This window comes from Sinohyriopsis cumingii, chromosome 4, assembly GCF_028554795.1.
Source record: "Sinohyriopsis cumingii isolate HCF-2022 chromosome 4, ASM2855479v2, whole genome shotgun sequence".
In the NCBI taxonomy this organism is placed as follows: domain Eukaryota; kingdom Metazoa; phylum Mollusca; class Bivalvia; order Unionida; family Unionidae; genus Sinohyriopsis; species Sinohyriopsis cumingii.
Window position 1 is genome coordinate 12,609,475 of NC_142964.1, and position 24,562 is coordinate 12,634,036.

The 24,562-nt window shown below is 35.3% G+C and overlaps 1 protein-coding gene across 4 annotated transcripts in view; it reads right to left on the minus strand.

Annotated features, from left to right (window-relative positions):
* LOC149800635 (limbic system-associated membrane protein-like) overlaps nt 1-24,562 on the minus strand; it is a 107,795-nt gene that overhangs the window by 20,536 nt on the left and 62,697 nt on the right. For 2 of the 4 annotated variants that reach the window (XM_089954643.1, XM_089954644.1), the window contains exons 1-4: nt 19,689-19,894; nt 6,214-6,320; nt 5,018-5,222; nt 3,917-4,066 (exon numbers count right to left, since the gene is read on the minus strand). In XM_089954643.1, coding sequence (XP_089810769.1) covers nt 3,917-4,066; nt 5,018-5,222; nt 6,214-6,320; nt 19,689-19,767 — 541 coding nt within the window. In that variant the 5' untranslated portion in view covers nt 19,768-19,894. Of the gene's footprint in view, nt 1-3,916; nt 4,067-5,017; nt 5,223-6,213; nt 6,321-19,688; nt 19,895-24,562 lie in introns of those variants that run through there. The other 2 variants (XM_089954641.1, XM_089954642.1) reach the window with 2 other exon arrangements.

Below are 24,562 nucleotides of genomic sequence, written 5' to 3' on the forward strand. Positions count from 1 at the left end.
TAACATAATACCAACACGTTACGGTTGATCAGACAAATGCAACGTTCGCTACAAAAAAAAAAAAAAAAAAAAAAATGCATGGTGAAACGGACGGTCAAAATTAAAATCGCAGTTATTGCTTGTAGATCGTAATGCTGTTTGCTGATAAACTCTCTTTCGACCTTTTTTTCTTCTTCCATGTAGTATTTCCCTTAACGTGATCTATATCACGTTCAGCCGACGTGAATTTGAAATATGCAAATACACAAATATTCAAATTGTATAATCAGGATAATTCTGAAACATATAAAACTCCTAGAAATTTAAATTATGAAACAAATCTCAGTTCTTTAAACGACAAAACATATATAGGTCGTGCAAAAAGCAAAGAAATAAAACAAGCGAAGAAAAGAGATCTTCGAAAAGGCTGATGCACAAAATCAAATGGAAAGTACAGCAATGATGACAGTGTATTATATATTTTTGTTTTGTGCCAAGGATGAATAGCTTTCTATACGTATTGATAAATTTAACAAAGGTTCTAGGTTAAAGTCTATAACTGGTAATATGTGAAGTGTGTGGTTCTTACTTTCTTATTGTATTGCAATTTAAAATATTAAACATTTTGTTTTTGCGATAAGAATAAATAGGAATATACTCACAACCTGTCAAAATATGTGTGTCCAGGGCAATAAGCAAACGTCATTGATATGAAAATTAACTAATATAATTAAGCTGATCAAACGCGAGGGCGACAAGTTAATTATTATACACTATAGCTAGGTATTGGCAAGCCAGTTTGTTAATAATAGCTATTCATTGTTAATAATAGCTATTCATTATTGTTATGGATTGAAATCAACCTCGTGCATTTGAAACCAGCAAGCCAGAAGGATATATATATATATATATATATATATATATATATATATATATATATATATATATATATATATATATATATATATATATATATATTAGTGTCATAATATTGTCATGATATTGTCCAGTTACAGATTTGTACTAACACCTCTTATCTGAAATGTGTCCTTCAAGAAGTACAGAATAAATGGAATCTAGCTTTCCACTCACTGACTTTAGTAATAATTTTGTGTGAATGTTTGACTTACTACGTTTGTCTGTTTCTCTGTACAAACTGCATATGAAATAGAAAAGTCTTCCTTTCAAGAGTTTACAAGGTTACGTGTCATTTTCTGTATTTAGATGGATACAAGATATTTTTAGGTGGTTATCTTCTCACCTTTTCAGTTTCATAGCGTTATGTATTTGTAACATTGGTTGCGATGTTACAGGATGCAGTCCGCATTTCTACGTTTCGTATAATGAAATAAGTTGCAAGGTTCGAATGTGGCTCACAGGTGCTCAACGCGAGCTTGATGTTGAGAAAACAAACAATAATCTGAAGGGGAAAAAAATCATACAGAGTGACAAAAATACCTTAGATTATCCCCATGTCCCGTTCTGATATAGGACCCTCTCTATCATAATATATAAGAGAGAAGGTACGTAACTTCCAAATACTTCGTTCCACTCATGACCCTCGATTTCCTTCTGCTAACTTCAGTTTGGTGCAACGCAGAAAAGTCATTTATGGCTTGATGAATAAAAAAATGTCTCGGGAGTAAAACAAGCCATATAGCATGGATGTGTGCCTTTAAAGACGGAAATAGCAGGAGGAAATCGAGGGTCATGGGTGGAACGAAGTATTTGGAAGTTACGTGCTTTCTCTCTTATATATTAAGACAGAGAGGGTCCTATGTCAGAACGGGTCATGGGGGTAATCTAAGGTATTTTTGTCACTCTATGATTTTTTCCCCTTCAGATTATCGTTTTGTTTTCTCAACATGAAACTCGCGTCGGGCACCTGTGATGTGGCTGTGTGCATCTGTGAAGTGTTCTACCTTTGCGCATTTACGTAACTGTTATATTGAAATCTTTTCATTGCATTAAATGTTAGTCTTTTTAAGCAAATAAAAATCACAAAAGTTCATTATCTCCTTTAGCATACGTACGAAGAGGATATCTGTACACACATCCATGCATAATAGTTTTGAAGAGAAGTGACTAAATGGAAAACAATCATACACTCCAAAGACAGAATGACTAAATCTACATGAAACAATTTTAATTAACTTGTCATTTTTGCACTATACTTGTGTCTTAAAGAGATCTGTTTTCGCAGCGCATAAAGTCACTTTTTGTCTTCAATCGTTATGTAATTTCAATACAAACTAAGTCATACTTCCACAGGTTTCGAAAACTAATAGTTTTTTTTAAAAAAAACACAATTATTTTAAATAAAACAATGGACGCACTGAGATGTACTGGCTGGTCTTGATCCTGATGCTGAATGATTTCTACATCATAACAGTGGCTAATTTAAAAAGTGTTCGTGAACTAATCTTGTTTGTTCACACACACACACACACACACACACACACACACACACACACACATATACATATATATATATATATATATATATATATATATATATATATATAAAAGGAGGTTCACATTGGCTATTCGTAAAGAAGAGACCATGGTTATTCGTAAAGAAGAGACCATGGTTATTCGTTAAGAAGAGACCATGGTTAATCGTTAAGAAGAGACCATGGTTATTCGTTAAGAAGAGACCATGGTTATTCGTTAAGAAGAGACCATGGTTAATCGTTAAGAAGAGACCATGGTTATTCGTTAAGAAAAGACCATGGTTATTCGTAAAGAAGAGACCACGGTTATTCGTAAAGAAGAGACCATGGCTATTCGTAAAGAAGAGACCATGGTTATTCGTTAAGAAGAGACCATGGCTATTCGTTAAGAAGAGACCATGGTTATTCGTTAAGAAGAGACCATGGTTATTCGTAAAGAAGAGACCATGGTTATTCGTAAAGAAGAGACCATGGTTATTCGTAAAGAAGAGACCACGGTTATTCGTAAAGAAGAGACCATGGCTATTCGTAAAGAAGAGACCATGACTATTCGTTAAGAAGAGACCATGGTTATTCGTAAAGAAGAGACCATGGTTAATCGTAAATCAAATGAGACTATGACAATTCATAAAGAAGATACCATGGCTTATCTAATTTGAATAGGTTGATATATTTCGGTTTAATGACCGAGAACCTCACTTCAAAGGGAGGTATCAAAGCATGAATGTTACAACATTATGCCAAAGAATCACGTAAAATAGAAAATTATTTCCAAGTACAGTGCAGCGTCTATGAAGAAGAAGACAGAAGAAGAAAGAAGAAGAAGAAAAAAAAAGACAAAAACGAGTATTAGGAATACCCAAATATGTTAACTGCATTTCTCCAAATGAACTGAATTTCCGAATGAAAACTAATAATTTATAGATGTGGAGAAAAAATGTACTGCGTTAGAAAAACGCCTTTTGAGAAAAAGAAAATGCAGTTGTATGAACGTCATCTTCTTTTTCTAATAAACATATGTCCATATGTTGCTTGTTGTTTGAAATATATTAACGAAGGAAAACTTAAAACATTTTACTCTGGAGAACACAGAAACTGTGGCATACACACTTTTTCTTGAGTCTAATTTTTAATCAAGTTGTAACTTAATGCATGGTATTTACATGTTGCTTATTAAATACTGAAAACGAAAAAGATTGTGGTAGTTTTAAGTAATAGTACAAATTACTAATTGCAAGATAAATGAGTAACTAAAAACTTTATGTTAACTTGAGAAAAAATGGTGAGATCGATATCATATTATGACTAAACTTTGTTCATGGCAGCTATCGCAGAGAAACCAAAATAAAGAAGCAATAATTTTGCACCAAGAAAATGTTAAATGTGTCTGTCAGGGTATGGGTTGATCACGTTCCACTGTATACATACAGCTATTTGACTACGGTACAAGACTAATATTTATACTGATGATCGATAATTCTTACTTTCTTTTGCTATGGTCCTATCCATGGGTAATTTGTACCATGTCACTTCCGGTAGAGGAACCCCTGTAACATTGCAGATCAATGTCACCGTATCGCCTTCTCTTGCAGTCGTATCTCGACTGGACATCCCATTAATAATTAATGAGGGAACTGGAATTATGGAAATCATTCAATGAAATATATTGTTTTCCTAGGTAGCATTTTATCGTACATACATGATGGAGGTGCTGCATAATTTACAGTTTTTCTTTCTTTTGATAACACGACAATCTGTTATGTTTGAAAGCTGTCTCCATGAAATCCGTATCATAGTGTATTGACTGAAAAACATGGATCAATTTATAGGTAAAGTTCTTAGTCCAAAGTGCTTTTGGAAGTACTTAGAACTTACAACACGCAAGAATTAAAAATTGAACACTGGTGTTCCTGTATCTTATCACACGGTGAAATGTATAACTAACATATTGTCTTAACAAAAATAGTTACTTTCAGCCTTACGCAAAGGTAGCGTTATAGTCAACCATATGTCTGACGTCATACAATAACAACCGATAATACACATTTGAATACGAGAACATGCGAAGTACTCGTATTGACCCTCGATAAAGTGTTTTAAGTGTGATTTACATTTATAAAGTACGTCATACCTTGATATTCGATTACAGTTTCTTATTTTGTTTTGCTTCTTTAAAATAATATTTCTAATGTATACTCAACACATACGCATATAGGCAGTTCGATTCTTCCTGGTTTTACAAAGGCAGAGAAACGAATGGGAGATCAGTCGCTAATCTTTGAAGCGAGTTAATGGCAGTTCTTCTAGTAGTGTAGAGCAACGATTTTGGCGTTATGTCGATTCTTAATTAATATTTTCCTTTAAAATGCATGCATGAAAAAAGACATTGATGTCAAAAAAGTTTAATGTTTTTTTTTTGTTTGTTGAGAATTTAAAACTTCTTACTTTATTCTTAATTTGCACGAAAACGTGGAGCCTCATACGAGAGGAGATGATGTACTGAGCAGCTGCGAGATTTTATTATGCATCTAAAATAACCAAGATACGTGACTTAAAGTAAAATTATTATTTCCGTATGGACTTACCTAAAACATTCAACATCACTGATTTTGTTTTGACTGGATTTGTGTTGATTTGACATGTGTAAGTTCCCCTGTCCTTGTATTCCACTTTCCTTATGTGGAGATTCCAGTCTTTTGTGTACGGCCGCTCTATGCTTATCCTTGTGTCGTCAATGATACGTCGATCATCCAGCGTCAATAAAGTGGACCATTGGTCCGTCCAGACAACCTGAAACATTATTTGTGCAGACGAATGATTAACAGAGTACAAAACTACACACAGGTATGTAAATGATTGAAAAAAATAAACGAAATTATTATGGCTATATAAAACCTCTTTCTCAAGGTTTTCACTCACACAAGAAATTTATTATTAGAAAACAACACGATTGCTAAAGATTATGATACACGTAAATTGAAAAAGTAACGCTTTCTATATTTTCTCAATCAGATTTCATTTTCAGCACGTAGACATTGCAATCATGGATTTATATTTTGTTTTCATTTCTTCATCATATCCAGAACCACTCGTTTTTTCTGGCTACTTCAGCTACATGCGTAACAAAACACTAACTAAATATTTTGACACATACGTGAATGCAACGCGTCATTTGATTGGTTGAACGTCAAACTTGATGGCAGGATAATCTGTTATATATTGTCAGAAACGTTGATGTGATTGTAGTAGTGTAATAGTGTTCCTCGTGACCAATAGATAAATTATAGCTATGATTTCAAATATAACTTCTGCCTCAATTTACTAAATGTGTTAGAATGGGGACGACCGTCATATATATGGAAGGTCAAATATTAGTCTTTTAACCCACTGGTAAAAATATTTCTGGAATGACTTCTTCAGTTATACCAGCAAACTACCAACATGACTTTAGTACCATCTCTACTCGCCTATAAGTCGAGTTCAATGTCAAATTAACATAGATCATGATATGCCGTAACAATGCGCCTGAAGATCACACTTTACTTTGTTTGTTCTACTGATTACTCCTAACTAGCCACAAAGAACTGCTAATGCATTGTGCGACGGTAGGCCTGGATCTGTGCAGTTTGAAGTTGTACTCGTCTTATAAGCAAGTACGTATGGAATGTATAAAACTGATAAGCGCTGAATTGCGACGGAACTTTAATACATCAAATCTGAGGTGAAGGTTGTAAAGATTACATTTGTATTTGTTACTGACTTGAATATTGTGTCAAAGTACCTTGTGTTCTGCAAGATAATCTACTGAACATGGTAACACAGCTGTGTCTCCCTCGTGGACAGTTACATTGATGATTGGAACGTCAAAGCTTGGCTCTATGCCAAATACTGCAAATAAAATCAGTGAAATCATAGAAAGATTTGAAATGCCACAATTTATACATGTCAAACAGTAGATTTAAAAAACGTTACTCAGGTCCTACAAGTTCTTACCCTATTGGTGGTGATCATCTTAAATATCTACCAGAAACAAACAAGTAAACTTGTTACAATATACATCTAATGACAATTAATAATTTTACGCACCAATGGCACAAGAAAAAGGTCACTTCGCGCTTCGCATAAGGTTTGCTTTATAACGCATTGGATCAAATACTTTCTGAAAACTCGCTGCATTTGTTGCGTGCATTGCTAGCAATTTGTAGAAAGGGGTTAACCGCCCAAAACGCGCTTTGTGTGGGTTGTATGCTACTTGATTTTAAATCAAGATCTTAAAAGTTACTGAAATATTCAAGAATGGTCATACATTGACAAATATTGGTTACATTCAATCACTGCGCTATCAAACTACACGTTTTGCTTCGTTATTTGTGTCGACGCACATTGAATTGAAGCTTGAAATTTATTGCCACATTTTGCACAATTCAGCCTTTCTCTAATCATATCTTGTCTGTTGCCCTTCTTTCTCTACTGTTGACTATGCACACGCTCGTGCACAAATTAAGTACTTTATAAATTCCAGCAAAATCAACATTTTTTAATCGAAAACAGAATTTGTATATAATCTTTGTTTTAGGGAATCTGGTATCTGCGACAATCAAGGCAATAACTCAAACGTTCTTTATGATTATATATCCTTTTTCCTAAAAGCCAAAACCCCTACATGGCACCAAACAAACAACATGTACAACAATACTAGAGCTTTGATTTATTGTAATGTCGGTTAACCTTTTAGAAGTGAACAATGTTCTTTACAATGTCTTGGGACAGTCTCACCCGGACTATTGATCAGGTCGGTTCACATCGTGCACCAATGAATGTGTGAATTAAACATTAAGCTCCGTGTAGACAGAGAATATCAATCAAACAGCGCATCAAGTTCAGCAGTATCCGAGTGATATTAGGACCTTTCTAAATTTTCATGTTGCAGCAAATCAACCAGAACTCAAGAAATTTCTACTCAGCTCCGTAACTAAGTTGAGTGCACCCAAATGTTCCTATCTGCCATAAAAAATGTGTCCTTATCTATCTATCATATATATATATATATATATATATATATATATATATATATATATATATATATATATATATATATATATATATATATATATATATATATATATCATTATCCCAATTTATAAGCACTCAGCGAGATTTCATATACAATTAGTGTTTCTTGATATGTGACATATATGTCGTGGAAAAGTGATGTGCCTTGACTTTTGTGTGCTGAATTATATAGTAAAAATATTGCATTTTCATTTTTCTTTAAATATGTGTTTATATAATTTAAATATTATGCAAGATCTATGACCCTCCAAAAATGTATAATGAAAAAACTAAAAGACATGAAATGCATTACAGAAAAAAAGTGTGCTCGTTTCAATACCATGAACATATGCCACTTTACACGAATTCAAACGGCAGGCATACAAAACTGAGATTGATAAAAATATATTTGGTGCAAAGAGAAAAAGTAAAACAAAAGGTAAACTGGTGCTCCCAAACAATTAGGTGTCTTTTCGAAGTTTAAAACACGTAATAGTGAAAAAAAAACAAAAATTTGCACCACATTTGTCAAAGGAAAGAAAAGGTAACTTATGTGATTATTTTATAAATAAAAACACACATTTGGAAAGTATTTTATAAATGTTGTTGGATAACTGATGACGAAATTTGAATTGTGAATAACTCAAATTTATATTTTTATGGATTTTTCATTAATTCACAAATTAATTGAAACTGCTATAAAAAAATCCATATCTTTTCGTGATTACTGATCATGTGTTAATTTTGTTTTATAAAATTATTCCAAGAAATGTCCATCGAATCCACTTTAAATCTCTCAAAAGCCTTAACTCCGTTGTTAAATATTGCTGTATTCCTTTTCGAAACGAAAATCAGGCTCATTGTTGTGATCTGCGAGATCGAAGTCTTAGGACTAATCACAAGTTTATAAAATCAATATAACATAATGAGCACCATTACAAAAAGGAACATTTAATTTTCCATAATATAATGCAGGCCAATCTGGTAGCTGAAAAATCTAACGTTCAGTCATTCTGCTGTTTCAAGAATGCATACCAAGAAAACCTTTTGGAAATAGATGTGCGTAGAAACATTGTTGCTTGCGTATCCAATTATGTTATAAGTAAAACTGGTCTAAAAACACTTGCCGGTCTAGCTTATCACTATGATTTTGTAAGCTCTGTGGATGATACTAGCTCTTCCGTGTTGTGGGCAAAGTATCCACAGTTTGCATTACACGCTTTTGAAAATAATCAACACTGCAGTTAATACTGATACGAGTCGCAAAGGCGCAGCGCAAATTTAGGCATGGATAGCGTCAAAATGCCGTTCAGAAGAGTAGAGCAATCAACTTTATGTATTGCTGTTTGCGCTAGAAGAAGAGAAACTAATGGTCCTTTTCAATACTTTATGTCATTTAGATTTAACATTAATGATCACTAGCGATCCGTTAATGATCACTAGCGATCCAGTGCCTTGTTTAATGCATGGATCCTATAAACAAAATTGATCAAGAAACAGCCTTGCAGTATTACAATGGTGCCTCACTCTTATGAAAATTAATTTTATGCCATTTTGTCGCTTTAACGGTTAAAATAAAATACAGCAGTTTGGGAAAATAAGACAGGGAGACAGTTGGATTCATACGATAACCCAACCATGAAATACCATACACCCCATTAAGAGTAGCCTTATTGCAGAAAAAGACATGATACATTGTTTTATAAAATTTACAAAATAATTTTGAATGTAACATCATACTATTTAATGAACGCAATCATTTTTTTTTACTTACGTATTCGATTATGTGGAATATAGGTCTTTAAAGAGTGAATGCGCATAGGTAATACTAGTAGTACAGTTTCTTGATCTCGTAGTGCATGATACGTTTAGTAAGTGTGATTTATGAATTGCACGCATCCGGGGCATTTTGGAAAATCTTGACTTGCATCAGTGAATACTCTCAATAACTGGTTTTCATTGGTGAACGCGTATGTACGTCAGGTCCACACTATCTATAGTCCACAATTGCAAAACTCCTTTTAAACAACCAAAATTTCAATACTGGTGCTAAAGGACATGCATGTCGTAATGTTATTCCCAAACCTGTATGTCAGTTCTCTGCACGGTGCGTGCAATTCTCAAGTCACAGATTTCGACACGTATAAAAAAGAAGATTACAATAGATATAAATGCAATTTTTAATTGAAAATCATTTCCGACTGAATAGTCTACCTATGTCTTCAAAAGAAACATTCTCAGCCGGATCAACGCCTGAAAAGAAAGCAGGAAATATGAGGCATTAGCAATAGTAGTATATATACAGATGTAAGCAAAGAGCTCAAATGAGATGTCCATTTCTCCTTATTCGGTGCCTTATCATCTTCCAATAGGCACTTTAAAGCAGTTTTGTTGTCCAAAACTCATCTCAAGTGTATTTTTAAAAGTAGCTGACAACTACTTATGTTGTAAAAAGTTTTTTTTTAAGTGAATGCCATTTATTTATTGCCATATTTAATAGACCACTAAGGACTTCTCACCTTGCGGATACTGGGGCACCATATATTTTCTTCCGCATGCTATTCAAAAGAACGAAATGAAGGAATTAGACACCATACAACATATATAGTTGGGGAGGAACTTGCTGTTTAGTGTGACTGGGTAAACTTTCTCGTGCGTTTTAAAACATTAGTTAATATATGCAGATAAGCAGAAGAAGAGATGCAACAATTTCCGATACAGAGATAATCAAGTTGTCGAAATAAAACAAAGCCTTTTGCTTCCAAATATAAAGTCATATACGATCTGGGGGTCTCCAAATCAGCTGAATTTCGAAAATATCAAATATCTACCACGCATCATCTGACTCGCATATACGGTACTATCATCTCCAATAGCACAGGGTTTCTATTAGGAAGTACATGGAACTATCATCTCCAATAGCACAGGGTTTCTATTAGGAAGTACATGGAACTATCATCTCCAATAGCACACGGTTTCTATTAGGAAGTACATGGAACTATCATCTCCAATAGCACAGGATTTCTATGAGGCAGTACATGGTACAGTCGTTTCTATAGCACAGGATTTCTTTGAGGAAGTACATGGTACTGTCATCTCCAACAACACAGGATTTCTATGAGGAAGTACATGGTACTGTCATCTCCAACAACACAGGATTTCTATGAGGAAGTACATGGTACTGTCATCTCCAACAACACAGGATTTCTTTGAGGAAGTACATGGTACTGTCATCTCCAACAACACAGGATTTCTTTGAGGAAGTACATGGTACTGTCATCTCCAACAACACAGGATTTCTTTGAGGAAGTACATGGTACTGTCATCTCCAACAACACAGGATTTCTTTGAGGAAGTACATGGTACTGTCATCTCCAACAACACAGGATTTCTATGAGGAAGTACATGGTACTGTCATCTCCAACAACACAGGATTTCTATGAGGAAGTACATGGTACTGTCATCTCCAATAAGACAGGATTTCTATGAGGAAGTACATGGTACTGTCATCTCCTATCACATCGAAGTATGTCGCTTACAATAAAGAGTAATTGTTATTTCACGCGTAAATGTCGAATATGCATAACGTGCTATTAATCAAATTCTAATTGACTCATACATTTTTTAATCTTAGCAATTAAGAACATTCATTTCTGCTTAACTTGAAATATGCTTTCTAACACTGTAAGCATGGAAATGTAATATGTGCATGTATTATAAAATCGTCTACCTGCATATTTGATGTTGCTTTCTATGGTTAACATAATAGAATGAAAATCTTTAGTTATCAAATATTGCGAAATGTTACTTAAGGCTGCTAATGATAACTATGTAAAAAAGTATTTGAAAGAAACATGATGCATTGAAAGGTAAGAAACGATACAGCCAAGTGAAAGGAAATAAAATATTTGCGAAGTGCATAATTTATGCGGGAAGTTGTTGGCTGCATTGATTTTTGTTTTCGTACGTTCCAGTTCGAATCAATTATGTGCAAGCATCAATTCAGTGAAGTCGAGTTTCGCCTAGTGACAACCGGGAACAGGCTAAAAATCTCAAACGTCCTAATACAAATGCAAAATATAGCTGCTTTTGAGTTTTAACTTTAAAGAAGGTTGGATAATTTTGTCGTTGAATCTATGACAAGTTGTCGAATGTCAAGTGATGATTTATACTGACGGTGATCTTGCACAAGACATTAGTATCGTAAATAATTATTATACATATCGACGTTTGTTGTTCTGTGTAGACATAAGACTTCACGCCTATATTAACCTGAACCACGCATTAACGATGCCACTCAGTGGTCACAGAAATAAAAACAAGATCGTATTTTAAGATGACATTTATTCCTTTTCCGACAGATCGATTTTAAATCTCTTTATCACTACCACGATAAACTCAGAATAAACAACGTTAAAATCCTAAATAATTGCAGTTGCATCACTTGATGAATGAAGGGGAAGATTTCCATTGGTCAGAACATAATCATGTGATCAGACATAATTGCGTTTATTTCTGAATAAACTGTTCGGAGAACTACTTTATACTAATAAATAGAATCACGTGCAAAGTAATTAACGTAAACACTGAACTGGAAGGCATACACATTACGCGCCTTTAAAAACGAAATAAAAACGGTGGGTTTATATTTTATTTAGAAAACTTAATAAATTGATTTGACATAATAAAATGACACATCTTTGCTGATTTTCTGACTATAACTAATTCTTTATTTGACAAGATTCGAAAAAGATTAGCTGGGTAACTCAAAATCTGCCAACAACATTGAGGCCACAGCACTGCAGCTCGTTACAAATGAATTTAAAACTATGTAAATGGATATGGGGATTGGGAGAGGTTATTTAAGAGGATTGGTTGGAGGGGATTCAGAGACTAACATCAAAACAATTGGATTCACAGTCCTACAATGTAAGACGCCGACCTTGATAGTTACGATGTGGGGTGGGTGGGAGATCCGCTACACCCCGCATCATAACTGTTATATAGTTTTTATGTCTTGCACTGTTTGACTATTGGACCCACATCACTATAACCATTTACTGATAGTCTTAATTTTATTTGTCAGTAGCCCTTGTAGCTAACCTAAACTGTTAATCAACACGAAAATATATTTAATGACGCGAAAATTGGTTACTCACGTGTCTGGACAATAACGATTCACAAGTTACAATGAACTCATGATAGCATAAAATCAAGAGTCATTCGTATGTCAAACAAAAACAACACATCCTTTGCATTGAATATTGAACTCAGAAAACATGCCAATTTAGATGATAGTTTAAGACCACGGCTCCGAAACGTGCGATTTTTAACCCTATGGTGCATCCCTTCTTGAATTACAGAACACTGGCAGATGCAGAAGTACGTTTTTACTTACCATTAACTCGATTTAACTTCAGGAATCCTGTTCTATGCAAGAATTAGACATTGTCTTCTTCCCTGCACATACATTATATACATGCGACTCTATTTTCAAAATAGGTAAACTATGCGGCACACACGTCAAAGCCGAAATATAATTGGCTCAAAAGGTTATACTTGTTATCACATGAGCTCGGACTTGTCTCAGAGTAAAAAATCGCATGTTTCGGAGCCCGTAACTTCAGTTTGGTACAACGCAGAAAAGTCAATAATGGCTTGATGAATAGAGAAATAGCTCAGGAGTAAAACAAGTCATATAGTATGGCCGTGTGCCTTTAAAGACGGAAACTAAATCGAGGGTCATGGGTGGAACGAAGTATTTGGAAGTTCCGTACCTTCTCATGATAGAGAGGGTCCTATGTCAGAACGGGTCATGGGGGTAATCTAAGGTATTTTTGTCACTCTGTATGATTTTTTCCTTTAGATTATTGGTTTTTTTTCCTTCTCAACATCAAGCTCGCGTCGAGCACCTGTGGGTGAGGATTGTTCAAAACCTTAGATCGCATACCATTGGTCGAATGTTTTGTGTGATATTGATGTAGTTATTACGTTGCAGATGGAGAATTCCCTGTACTATAAATAGCTACGTAACAGACGCCTCAACAATAATTCCTAGCTTAAACAGGCTCTAAAACTGATAAGAAATATCTTTTTTTAAAAACTTAATAACAATAAAAAGTCAACAAAATTATAAATAATTGCAAGTATAAGAATTTAACGTTGTTTTTTTTTTTTTTAGTTAATCGTGGTATAAATCGTCAGTTGCCGACTCGTACAGCTTACATAACGTCCGAAGGGCAGGCGTTATTTGCTGTGTGAGTTGGCTACTGTCAGTTTATACCACGACATACTACAAGAAGAAGAAAAAAACCCATTAAACTCTTAATTGACAGTCATGGGCGTCCGCAGTGGGCAAGCGGGAGGGGCATTCAAAAATTTATTTTGCATCATATGTATGCATGCATGTATGTATGTATGTATGTATGGATGGATGGATGGATGGATGGATGGATGGATGCATACACTGCAGTCGCCTATGGACACAGTGAATAGATTTGGAAATACGTTTTTCAACCATTGAGATCTTGTACACGAAGAAAGGAAATACATACATACATTTAGAATATGTTTGAACTGGTGGTCACTACAATGGCATTGTTGATGATTATAACCGTAACCAACTCTCTCTCTCTCTCTCTCTCTCTCTCTCTGTGCAATGTATATATTGCAATTAGGAGGAAATATGCAATGACAGATACGACGAAGACCGGTATGGAAACAAAGAAAGAAGAAGACTGTTTGGTGATTATCGGAATACACATGAACGGTTATGATGACCGAGACAATACCTTGGTGGACCAAACACCATATTCTGTATTCGATTTGGAACCCGCACTACCAAACACCATAGTCTCTATTCGATTTGGAGCCCACACTACCAAACACCATAGTCTGTATTCGATTTGGAGCCCACACTACCAAACACCATAGTCTGTATTCAATTTGGAACCCGCACTACTAAACACCATAGTCTGTATTCGATTTGGAACCCGCACTACCAAGTCGACAATATTTTGGCGAAATGTTCCATCAGGTATGAAGCGAATCACGTCTGTAGCGTCGTAATTTGTCCGAGTTTCCTCTGACCCTTGTCACCCCAGTTTTTATATTTGGACATTTATGTTGCGGTGTAACATAAATGTCCAAATATCAAAAATGGGGTGGAAGGGGCAGAGGAAACTCGGACTACGTCGTTATTTACTATTATGCTAGTATTTTGTTCATTTTTGAACGTTTTTCTCAGGCAGTTTACGTTAATTGACTGATCAAAATGCGCAGATCCTCCCCTTCAAAGATTTTGTATGTGTATAGAAAATGTCCTGTGCGTGAAGACAACCAGCTTTTGTCATCGTGAACAACATGGTAGCAAAAGCGTTGAAAGACACTTCTAGACATAACTTTACAAGTATTTCCCGTAATATTTCTCCGTCTGAGAATATGATACAAAACTGAACAAGTAATAACATTTAAAAATTGTTGTACCCCAGACAAACACTGGCGTACATTCAAATGCAGACGCCGAAAGAAAGATCATGTTCTTCCTAAAACTCCTTTCCCGACATGTAACGGATTATCTAAAGTGGTATTTGCAGGTATCAATTAACTATGCCAGGCCTCTACAAACAGTTAGTGTGTTTCCGGTCATCAATCATTTTTAGGCTGTGATAGGCAGACGGTCAATACAGTAATAAGACCAGTCGGATAGTATTTCCTCTAATGTTGAAACAGGTGCTTACAAATTGTCAGAAATAACCGTGTTAAATACTGCCAACATTCAAATTAACGTCTTTTCAAGGTGACTGGTTGGTATCAAAGGAAAACAAAAGATGGGGTCTATAAAGGGGATATTCGTGTGTGTGTGTGTGTGTGTGTGAAACATCACAAATAAATATGAGAGAGAGAGAGAGAGAGAGAGAGAGAGAGAGAGAGAGAGCACATGCAGAATGTTATAGTTCCTCAGAATATCTAGTGTATCCACTACTGCGGATGTTATACTAAGCTGCATGCATAACTCCTTTCTGAGCACTAAATATAGATTTCTTAAGCAACTGCAGATGCAAAACTACAGGCTCCAAATTAAAGTACAAACCATACAAAATTTATAAAGCAGTTTCCTCTAAAAGCGAAGTATCAAAAGACTTTGCTGTCGTCATCCGTGTCTGATAATAAAAAAAGACTCTACTGTCGTCATCCGTGCCTAATATCATACGACTTTACTGTCGTCATTCGTGCCTGCTATTGAAATACGCAAATTATAGATCGCAATTTCTTACTAAGTATATATATAATAACAGAAAATTAAGATTTCTTCTAAATAAAATGCTCAGTTTAATACACAGTTATAGTAAAGCTTCGTACACAATACCCAAAGGAATTACTGCACAAGTAGGTATTTGGTGAGAATACGAACAATTAAAACTGTCAAGTCATGTTTACCTCGATCGTATGAAGAAAAAATGACTTCGGTTTTCAGTATAAAGGGTTACATTTTACACTTAAGCAAATGTTCCTGGAACATCCAGTCATTCATTTTCTACTTCTCAATGTGGGGCCCCGAGTGGCCGAGTGGTCTAAAGCGTTCTTCGTTACGGATCACTGCCATCTCACCGATGTCTGCGTGGGTTCGAGTCTCGGATTCGGCTAATGTGGGTATGTGAGAAAGCTTGCCAGTAGCTTCTCGTGGGTCGGTGGTTCTTTCCCGGGTTTTCCCGGGTTCTTCCTCCACCATTAATACTGGCCGCCATGTATAGCCAATCGCGTGCTGAAAAATGGCGTTAAACCCAACAACAACAACAACAGCAACTTCTCAATGTCTGGCAATTTCTTGTCTGAGGTTTTATGCGGCATCAGTGTAGTGAATATTCATTTACACATGCCGCCAAAATATACTCAGGTAATTTGAAATATATTTATTAAATAGATATAACAATTATACTGAATACTTTAGTTTATTCCTAAACTAATGGTCAAGCACATATAGGCAATACAACTGTGTCACCTTTGATTTACTGAAAGAATTATCATAATTAATATTTTCCTAATGGTATGACTTGCAATTAATATTTTCCTAATGGTATGACTTGCAATTAATATTTTCCTAATGGTATGACTTGCATCAATCAGAAACTGCAAATATTCCAAAGCATCAAGCATTCTATCTTTGTGTTGGGGTGGGGTGGAGAGAATGGCTACATGTTTCTTTCCAGCCGAATTCTTTGTTGTTGTTTCCATATTATAGGCTGAAACTTTTGCCACCTAATAACATTGGAGATATTGAAAAATCAGAGGCAAAGCCTGGACATACGGCACACCCATCCACCTCTTCCACGAAGTCCGATCCCTTTTCCCCGAAAAGAAAATAGTCGTTGCACAGGAAGTGCATATCTAGTGTCGGATCATTAAAAAAAAACTCTCGTTGTTTAAAGAAGAGTACATAAAGCATGGATATAATCACCACGGTTTATCATACAATTTGCTCTTCCCTATGTTAATGTAGGAAAGAAACCAAAACTGTTTTGCATTCACGTATTTCCTTCAATTAAAAATCTAGCTACAGTGTATACGTATTGGTTTCCAATTGCTGGAAATCCGGTCATTTTCAATCAAGACGCGTGTGCGCTATAAAAAAAAAAGTTGCGATAAAACGATTATAGCGCAGAATGCAGAAATAATGTTGTTACAGTACCATTATCTACAGAGTTAATCAAGCATTCATTCATCTAAGCAAACTTGAAAACCGTTAACGATGTTACCGAAACCGAATTCCTTTAATCTAAAAATACTTTCCAATTTTTGCAGATTATGGAAGACACGCTAAGTCAATAATTTAGCTGAGACAGTTATGGAACTACATTTAGTTCTTGTTCATGATATATTTGCTTTCATTGGAAACGAGACTTCAAAGACTGTTGGCCTGATAGGTTTCGTTTACAGAAAAAGTCATTTGTAATGTTATGTTGAAGACATCAGTCGTTTCATCTTAAGTATCTCCACAAAAAGACTGTTGTTTCACAACTTACAATGTCTACATGTATTTCAATCGTGCCGTATTTTATTATTCTGACCGAGTTCTAGTACATGAGTCTTTAAATATTGGAGCCTGTAATAAAGAATCTTAGTTTATGATAGAAAACGTTTTATTTTTAAGTAATCTACGTTTCGAAATCAAAGAAAATCTTATCTTCAAGAAATACACTAAAGGAATTTCTTGCAACAGTTTGTATGGTTCCAAGAACGTTGGTGTAAAAACATAATCTCAAACAGCGAAATTATGTCAAAAATGGCAGAGGATTATCCAGCATCAAGTAATGTCATTTTGAATCATAATATATCAACCTCTGTCTTACTGTTCCAATATCTAGAGAAATAAATTAACAGTGTGTGTGTGTGTATGTGTGTGTGTGTGTGTGTTGTTGCGCGAGCGCAAGGAAGGGGTGCATATAAGTTGCAAGTCCCGCACACAATCGTTCTGCTATTAAAGTAGAAATGTGATAATCACCTATAAAACGGAGTGTATATGTAATGAAGGAGCAGTGAATATAAATTTAATATATACTTTATACGTAATCAAGGAGCAGTGAATATAAATGTAATATATACTTTATACGTAATCAAGGAGCAGTGAATATAAATTTAATATATACTGCATAGGTAATGAAGATCAGTGGATATAAATTTAATTTATTTTGTATAATCACGGGTTCATCTTACATCTGCTGACGACAATCAGAGAGGGGGATAAGTGGTTATGGTGTCAGACTCACGACCAAAAGGTTGCAGGTTCGTATCCTATCCTGAAAGCAGCCTGGGTCTGCTATCGTGGCCAAGTACTTTATTCCTCGGCACTAAACAACCTAATCGTGTTGCTGTGCCGCAAATGAAACCAAAAGAAAATCCGTACCATATCCATATAATCAGCTAACTCAAACTTTGTGGAGGGGAAAAACAGCGACTGGGATTATTAAAATTTTCCCCTTAATAATGCAATATTATCAGTGTGGATTTAAGAACTCATTCTATTTTTAGTTCTGCAAAAATAAGTCCAGCCCTACCCAACACCTCTAAGACCTTAATGATAAAAGTCAATATTCTAATTTTGATCAAAATTGGATCAGATATAAACTTTTAGGGTGTTAAAAGGCTCAGTCAATTAAATACAAGTTTGCTTTATTAATATGCGTAGATCTTGTAGGTTTAGCCTAAATTCCAAGTTTGATAAAAATTGGATCCGAAAAGTGATCTCAAGAGTGGTAGCAATCATAGCCAGTCAGGTGCAAAATCATCTCATTAGTACGCGAAAATCGGGTCCCTCCAAAATCTAAATGATATAATATTTTTCTCTCCAAGTTTGGTCAAAATCGGATCAGAATGATGGCCACCAGATTGGTAAGGTCCCCAAGTAGCCTTCACATATCGCTCACATCTCACCTCTATCCGCGTGGGTTCGAGTCTCGGTTAGGCCAAAGATGGTTTTTGAGAACGTTTACCAGTACCTTCCAGTGGGTCGGTGATTCTTCTTTATGTATTTATTCTCAGTTATTCCTCCACCAAATATACTGGCCGCCATAAATAACCTATTATGGACCTCAAAACCTAACCAGACCATATTGTTAGCAAGCAAATGTTGACAGACGAACAAGAGACTGCGGATGCATAGCCATAACACAAATACACTTGACCTTGTAGTCAGATGACTTAAACATGTATTACAGTTAATTCTTTAAGTTTCGTGAGGTAAAAATATTCTGGCATTTACTTCAAACAACGAATACGAAGGTACAGAGGAGTAGTAATCCATCTCCAGGGACAATAGTACTCCGTCAATCTTAATACATTTAGTACAGCGCAATTTGACTCAATAAATAAATAAATAAATAAATATATATATATATATATATATATATATATATATATATATATATATATATATATATATATATATATATATATATAGAGAGAGAGAGAGAGAGAGAGAGAGAGAGAGAGAGAGAGAGAGACAGACAGACAGACAGACAGAGACAGAGACGGAGATTGGAAAATAAGTTAAATAAGTTCAAACTGGCTGCTACGCATATATTTCAATGAGTACTTATGGAACTGTATACCTTGTTTTGGTTGTTTACTAATCACTAATTCTATGTCACGCTTATTGAGATTTAGTTTTAGAAAAACGAAATAAGACCAAAAATTGTTTCCTTTTACCTTGTGCTGCTATATGTGCACTCCTAGTCCCATACAGAATGATAAACATAAGAACAGAGACTAGATCCCATCTGGACATATTGTCATCAAAATACTGGTTCAAACTATCTCTGCACTTTTAGTCCCATACAGAATGATAAACATAGGAATAGAGACTAGATCCCATCTGGACATACTGTCATCAATAGACTGGTTCACGGCCTATTGAGATTCAAATACCCAGAGCATAAGCCCCACATCGCTAACTAGGCTAGGCAGCATGATAAAATTACTAGCTTCAGACAGTTCTCCCTCGGGCATAAGGATAGTGAAAGAATCCATTTCTAGTTTCAGTTCAGCAGACGGTGTACCGGTTAAACAAACAAGTTCTCTGCTATGTCAGAAAAAAAATATAATTTTACCATTAGGAAAACTTGGCAAGAGCAAATGCTAAGGTTTTTATGTGTTTCAAAAATGACCATATCTTGATAAAGTACCTTCTGTACAAGCTTATAAGTCAAGTCCAACTGTAAACTGCACAAACCCAGAACTGCCGTCGCATAATGTGCTGACAGATATGGGTCTGTGCAGCTTGTTAGGAGTAATCAGTAGAACAAACAACATAGATCCTGATCTCTAGGCGAATTATGCTACGGCAGAATAGAATCATTGTTTTTTTCAGTTTGCATCGAATTATAAGAGTACAAATGGCAAGTAAACATACATTGCTTGAGTTATTTTCCTAAACAGAGTACATTTTCATACTTTACACGAAAGCATAGAAAGGATTAAACCAAAGGACAACGCTATTTAATTATTTTAAAAGACTCTCGTGCTTATAAATTTTAATACCATCAGTTATGCATGCTGCAAGATGTATTCAAAGACACTCATATGCAATGTCATTTTTGTATCCTATGCAATGTCATTTTTGTATCCTATGTTAGGTCATTTTTGTATCCAATGCTAGGTCATTGTTGTATCTAATGTTAGGTCATTTTTGTATCCTATGTTAGGTCATTCTTGTATCCTATGTTAGGTCATTTTTGTATCCAATGCTAGGTCATTGTTGTATCCAATGTTAGGTCATTTTTGTATCCTATGTTAGGTCATTTTTGTATCCTATGATAGGTCATTGTCTATTCTATACTAGGTCATTTTTGTATCCTATGCTAGGTCATTGTTGTATCCTATGTTATGTCATTTTTGTATCATATGCTAGGTCATTGTTGCATCCAATGCTAGGTCATTTTTTTTGTATCCAATGCTAGGTCATTTTTGTATTGGTATTTCCCAAATTACGGATTTACATAAAATTGAAGCAATTGCTAAATTAACAAATTCGGCCTTAAGTCATCTCCCTATCAGCAAGATGTCATCACTTAAGTCGTCTTCCTATCAGCAAGATGTCATCACTTAAGTCGTCTTCCTATCAGCAAGATGTCATCACTTAAGTCGTCTTCCTATCAACAAGACGTCATCAATAGCAATAGTTATTGAACGAGAGAGTTGTAAATTTCGGTGTTTTGACACATACACAAATCAGTCAAACTTGATTTGAAATAATGACTATTACAAGTACTTTGTAGGCGAATTTGCATAAGGAAGACTGGTTTCCTTGCCTAAAATTTAAAAACGGCAGTACAGTTACGCAAACATGACAAAAAACACGTCTAACATTCCAAAACACGAAAGCCAAAATGTCCATACTGCGTTGTTCAATTTGTTTTGTATGCTAAGAAATGTAAGTTTGGTCCGTTTATTACCTTTACACTAAACATTACATATTTTTAAACGTCTAAAAACGATGTTTAATAGCATAATTTTGCAAATAGATTCTGGAGACAAAAAAATTAAAAAATAAAAATAAAAAAATAAATTTAAAAAAAAATCGTATCGTCGACTTGATTGTTTTCTAGATAAATTATTTCGTGATGAACAAAATTGTTTCCAATCTACAAGAGGCGCAATTAAAATAATTATATTGATTATCAGAACCTCAAAGTACACAGCTTAACTCGGTCATGCTTAATTTCGAGGGGCTGAGTTATTTATATTAACTTACTGATATTCGCGACTAAGGAGCTGAGTCACAAATAGATTTAGTATACATTCATACATAAACACGCACGCACGCACACACACACACACACACACACACACACACACACACACACACACACACACACACACACAGAGACATACATACATACATACATACATACATACATACACGCGGGGTCAGAAATCTGCGCGCACGCTTCAAAATTACATATGTATGGCCCAAGCGAGATTGCAGGTTTCTTATAACTTATGGAGAGGGCCAGTTTTCAACGTAACAATTAATAGACACCTCATCATCATCATCATCATCAGTCTCATAACCTAGTGTGGTCATCGAGCCCCCTAGCCATCATTAATTAGAACATAAGGTTCGTTGGTAGTAAGGAAAGGTCGAATTAAAAGAAATTGAAGGTTGACTGCAAATAAATAAAGCATTCTTGGGAAGAATAAAATGGACAGCAAATCCCGGTCTATGGGAACGTCGACTGCTTTCGTACAAAAAGTGACCATTCCCAAAGTTTGCACCAATTTTCCCTCGAAAATGTGATGTTCTGTGTGTTCGCGTAAACAATATCAGATCACAAGCTTTGAGTTCGAGGGTGTCCTAGTCAGAGAGTGTAAGTATTATCGATGCATATTTCCAGCAAAGTTTTGAAGTACCTGTAACGGACTAAACATAAGTAAACTGATATGACTGAATGATTTATTTGAAGATTTTATCTCGATTCATTTATCCTCTACTGAGGCGTAAATTTGCAACGTGCTGAATGGAGCGTTATTTAGCGACCACCAGGGGTCAGTAGTTTCGAGGATCTGAAAGGGTTTCGGGTGAGACATGTTGCGCTATTCCATTTTAGAGATAAGGGCACGTGTAAATGTGGAGATATGGCAATAAAAATAACCATGAACACTCTAGATGTCAATTCACGTAGGAGATCTCAGAGGATTCGAGTTCATAGACGATTCATTCATTTTGTAGTGTCAACGGGGGATAAATCAGTATTAAAATGAACCTGGATAAAGATGGAGTGAATATTAAAGCAAGGCCATATCTCACCCTCAAAATTCTGACAACTTGATGTTGAACATGAGTTGTATACAGGGGCGCAGGAATTATTAGTGGGGGGGGGGCATGTAGTCGTGAGCTATTCAGTTTTACCGATGTAGGCCAAAACACATGTTTCGAGGTAAACCGGAAACGTGCCCCCCCCCCCCCCCCCCCGTTGATATGTGCGGGTGTTTCTGCTGGTACTTTCTTAACTGGGATCTTGAATATGCACTTGTATTTCAGTAACTGTGACCTATTTTGCCATTTCAAAACAGTGAAATCATGTGTGGACTATAAGCTGTGAACTCGTTTTCAAGGACAATTAAACTGCGGAGCATATACTTTAACGGAACAAAATAAATTACAACATCCGAAATTTGTATTAACAGAGTTACAGGTGGGGTTGGATCGTTTTCAATTATCTATCATCTAACACTAATATACGATATTTCATGCTAATAGCCTTGGAATGATACCCTGTGGACTTCTCAACTGGATGTTTAAGATGAAAGAAATAGCCATTTTGATGCTTCAAATCTCAGTCGTACAGAACGAAGGCAAAGGCCAGTCATACAGTAGTGTGCAGTTTGTGCATCTTAAGTTTAGTACATGTGTACAAAGACGCATGGGGTACACGGGTTTCCGAGAAGTCTAAGACGATCACTGACATCTCACCTCTGTCCGCCTGAGTTCGAGTATCGGGCTAATAAATGGTTACTATATTTGCCGTAAATCAAGCGTAGGAACAGAAATAAATAAACGACAATTATAACCTAATCTGAACAAAATTTAAGGAAAGTGGATGAAAAATGAATTTAAGAAGTGTTACAAATAATATTAATATAACTAAATATATATGTTCAGTTGCTGAAAATTACGAAGAGTTCATTGACAGGTACATGTGAAATAAGGTAGTTGAAAACTGGCCATACCACCTCAAAAATTTCATTTTTATTTTATGTGCGTGCGTGTGTGTGGAACTAATTATAGTTCCAGTCATTCAATTATGTTTAAAGCAATTAAGCAACGGATTTACATCATTGATCATTGTTGGACATCTGGGAGGATGCAACTGGTATTTAAAAGATGGTTGGTCTACGATGTAAGTTATTTACAATTTCACCAACCCCACCACACCCTTCCGTCAAGTACAAAAATTATTTCTATCGCTACTAAATTACCTTAATAGCTTGCTCAGTAATTGATTCATGCACATAATTTAGAGTTCATGATGGTTCCTTTACATTCATTTTCGTTTGCAATCCGTTCATTTGTTGTTTTTTTTTTAAATCCGATTACTTTTTCCGTTTTTTCACGGTCATTAAATTGTAGTCGTTAAACATGTCCTACGTAAGCAGTGTACCAATGAGGGGCTCCAAACGAGGGCACAGCTAGTAAAGAGAATAGAAAAAGCGCAAAAGACTTATATGAAAGTGACCTAAACATGTATAGGAATAAAGTCACATGATCTGCCTTTATCTTAGCGTATTTAAAATCTAGAATAAAAAATTTCAAAATTGTTCAGACTGTACTTCAGTAGAGTGATAATTGTAGAGAAAACCAGGAAAACACCAGGGCAGTAAATCACAAATGTTTTCAAAGGCAAACTTTAATAGTTGTTGCGTATCTTACTATTGCTTACGTCAACAAGGCACTTTTCTTTCCGTTTTAAATGGCGCTATGGAAGAGATATCCTTATATTGAACGTGGTAAATAAAAGTGAAAATAATTTGGAAAGCCTTTGTAGTATGCTCCTCATGCACTTTGGAAGTTTTAAAGGTCA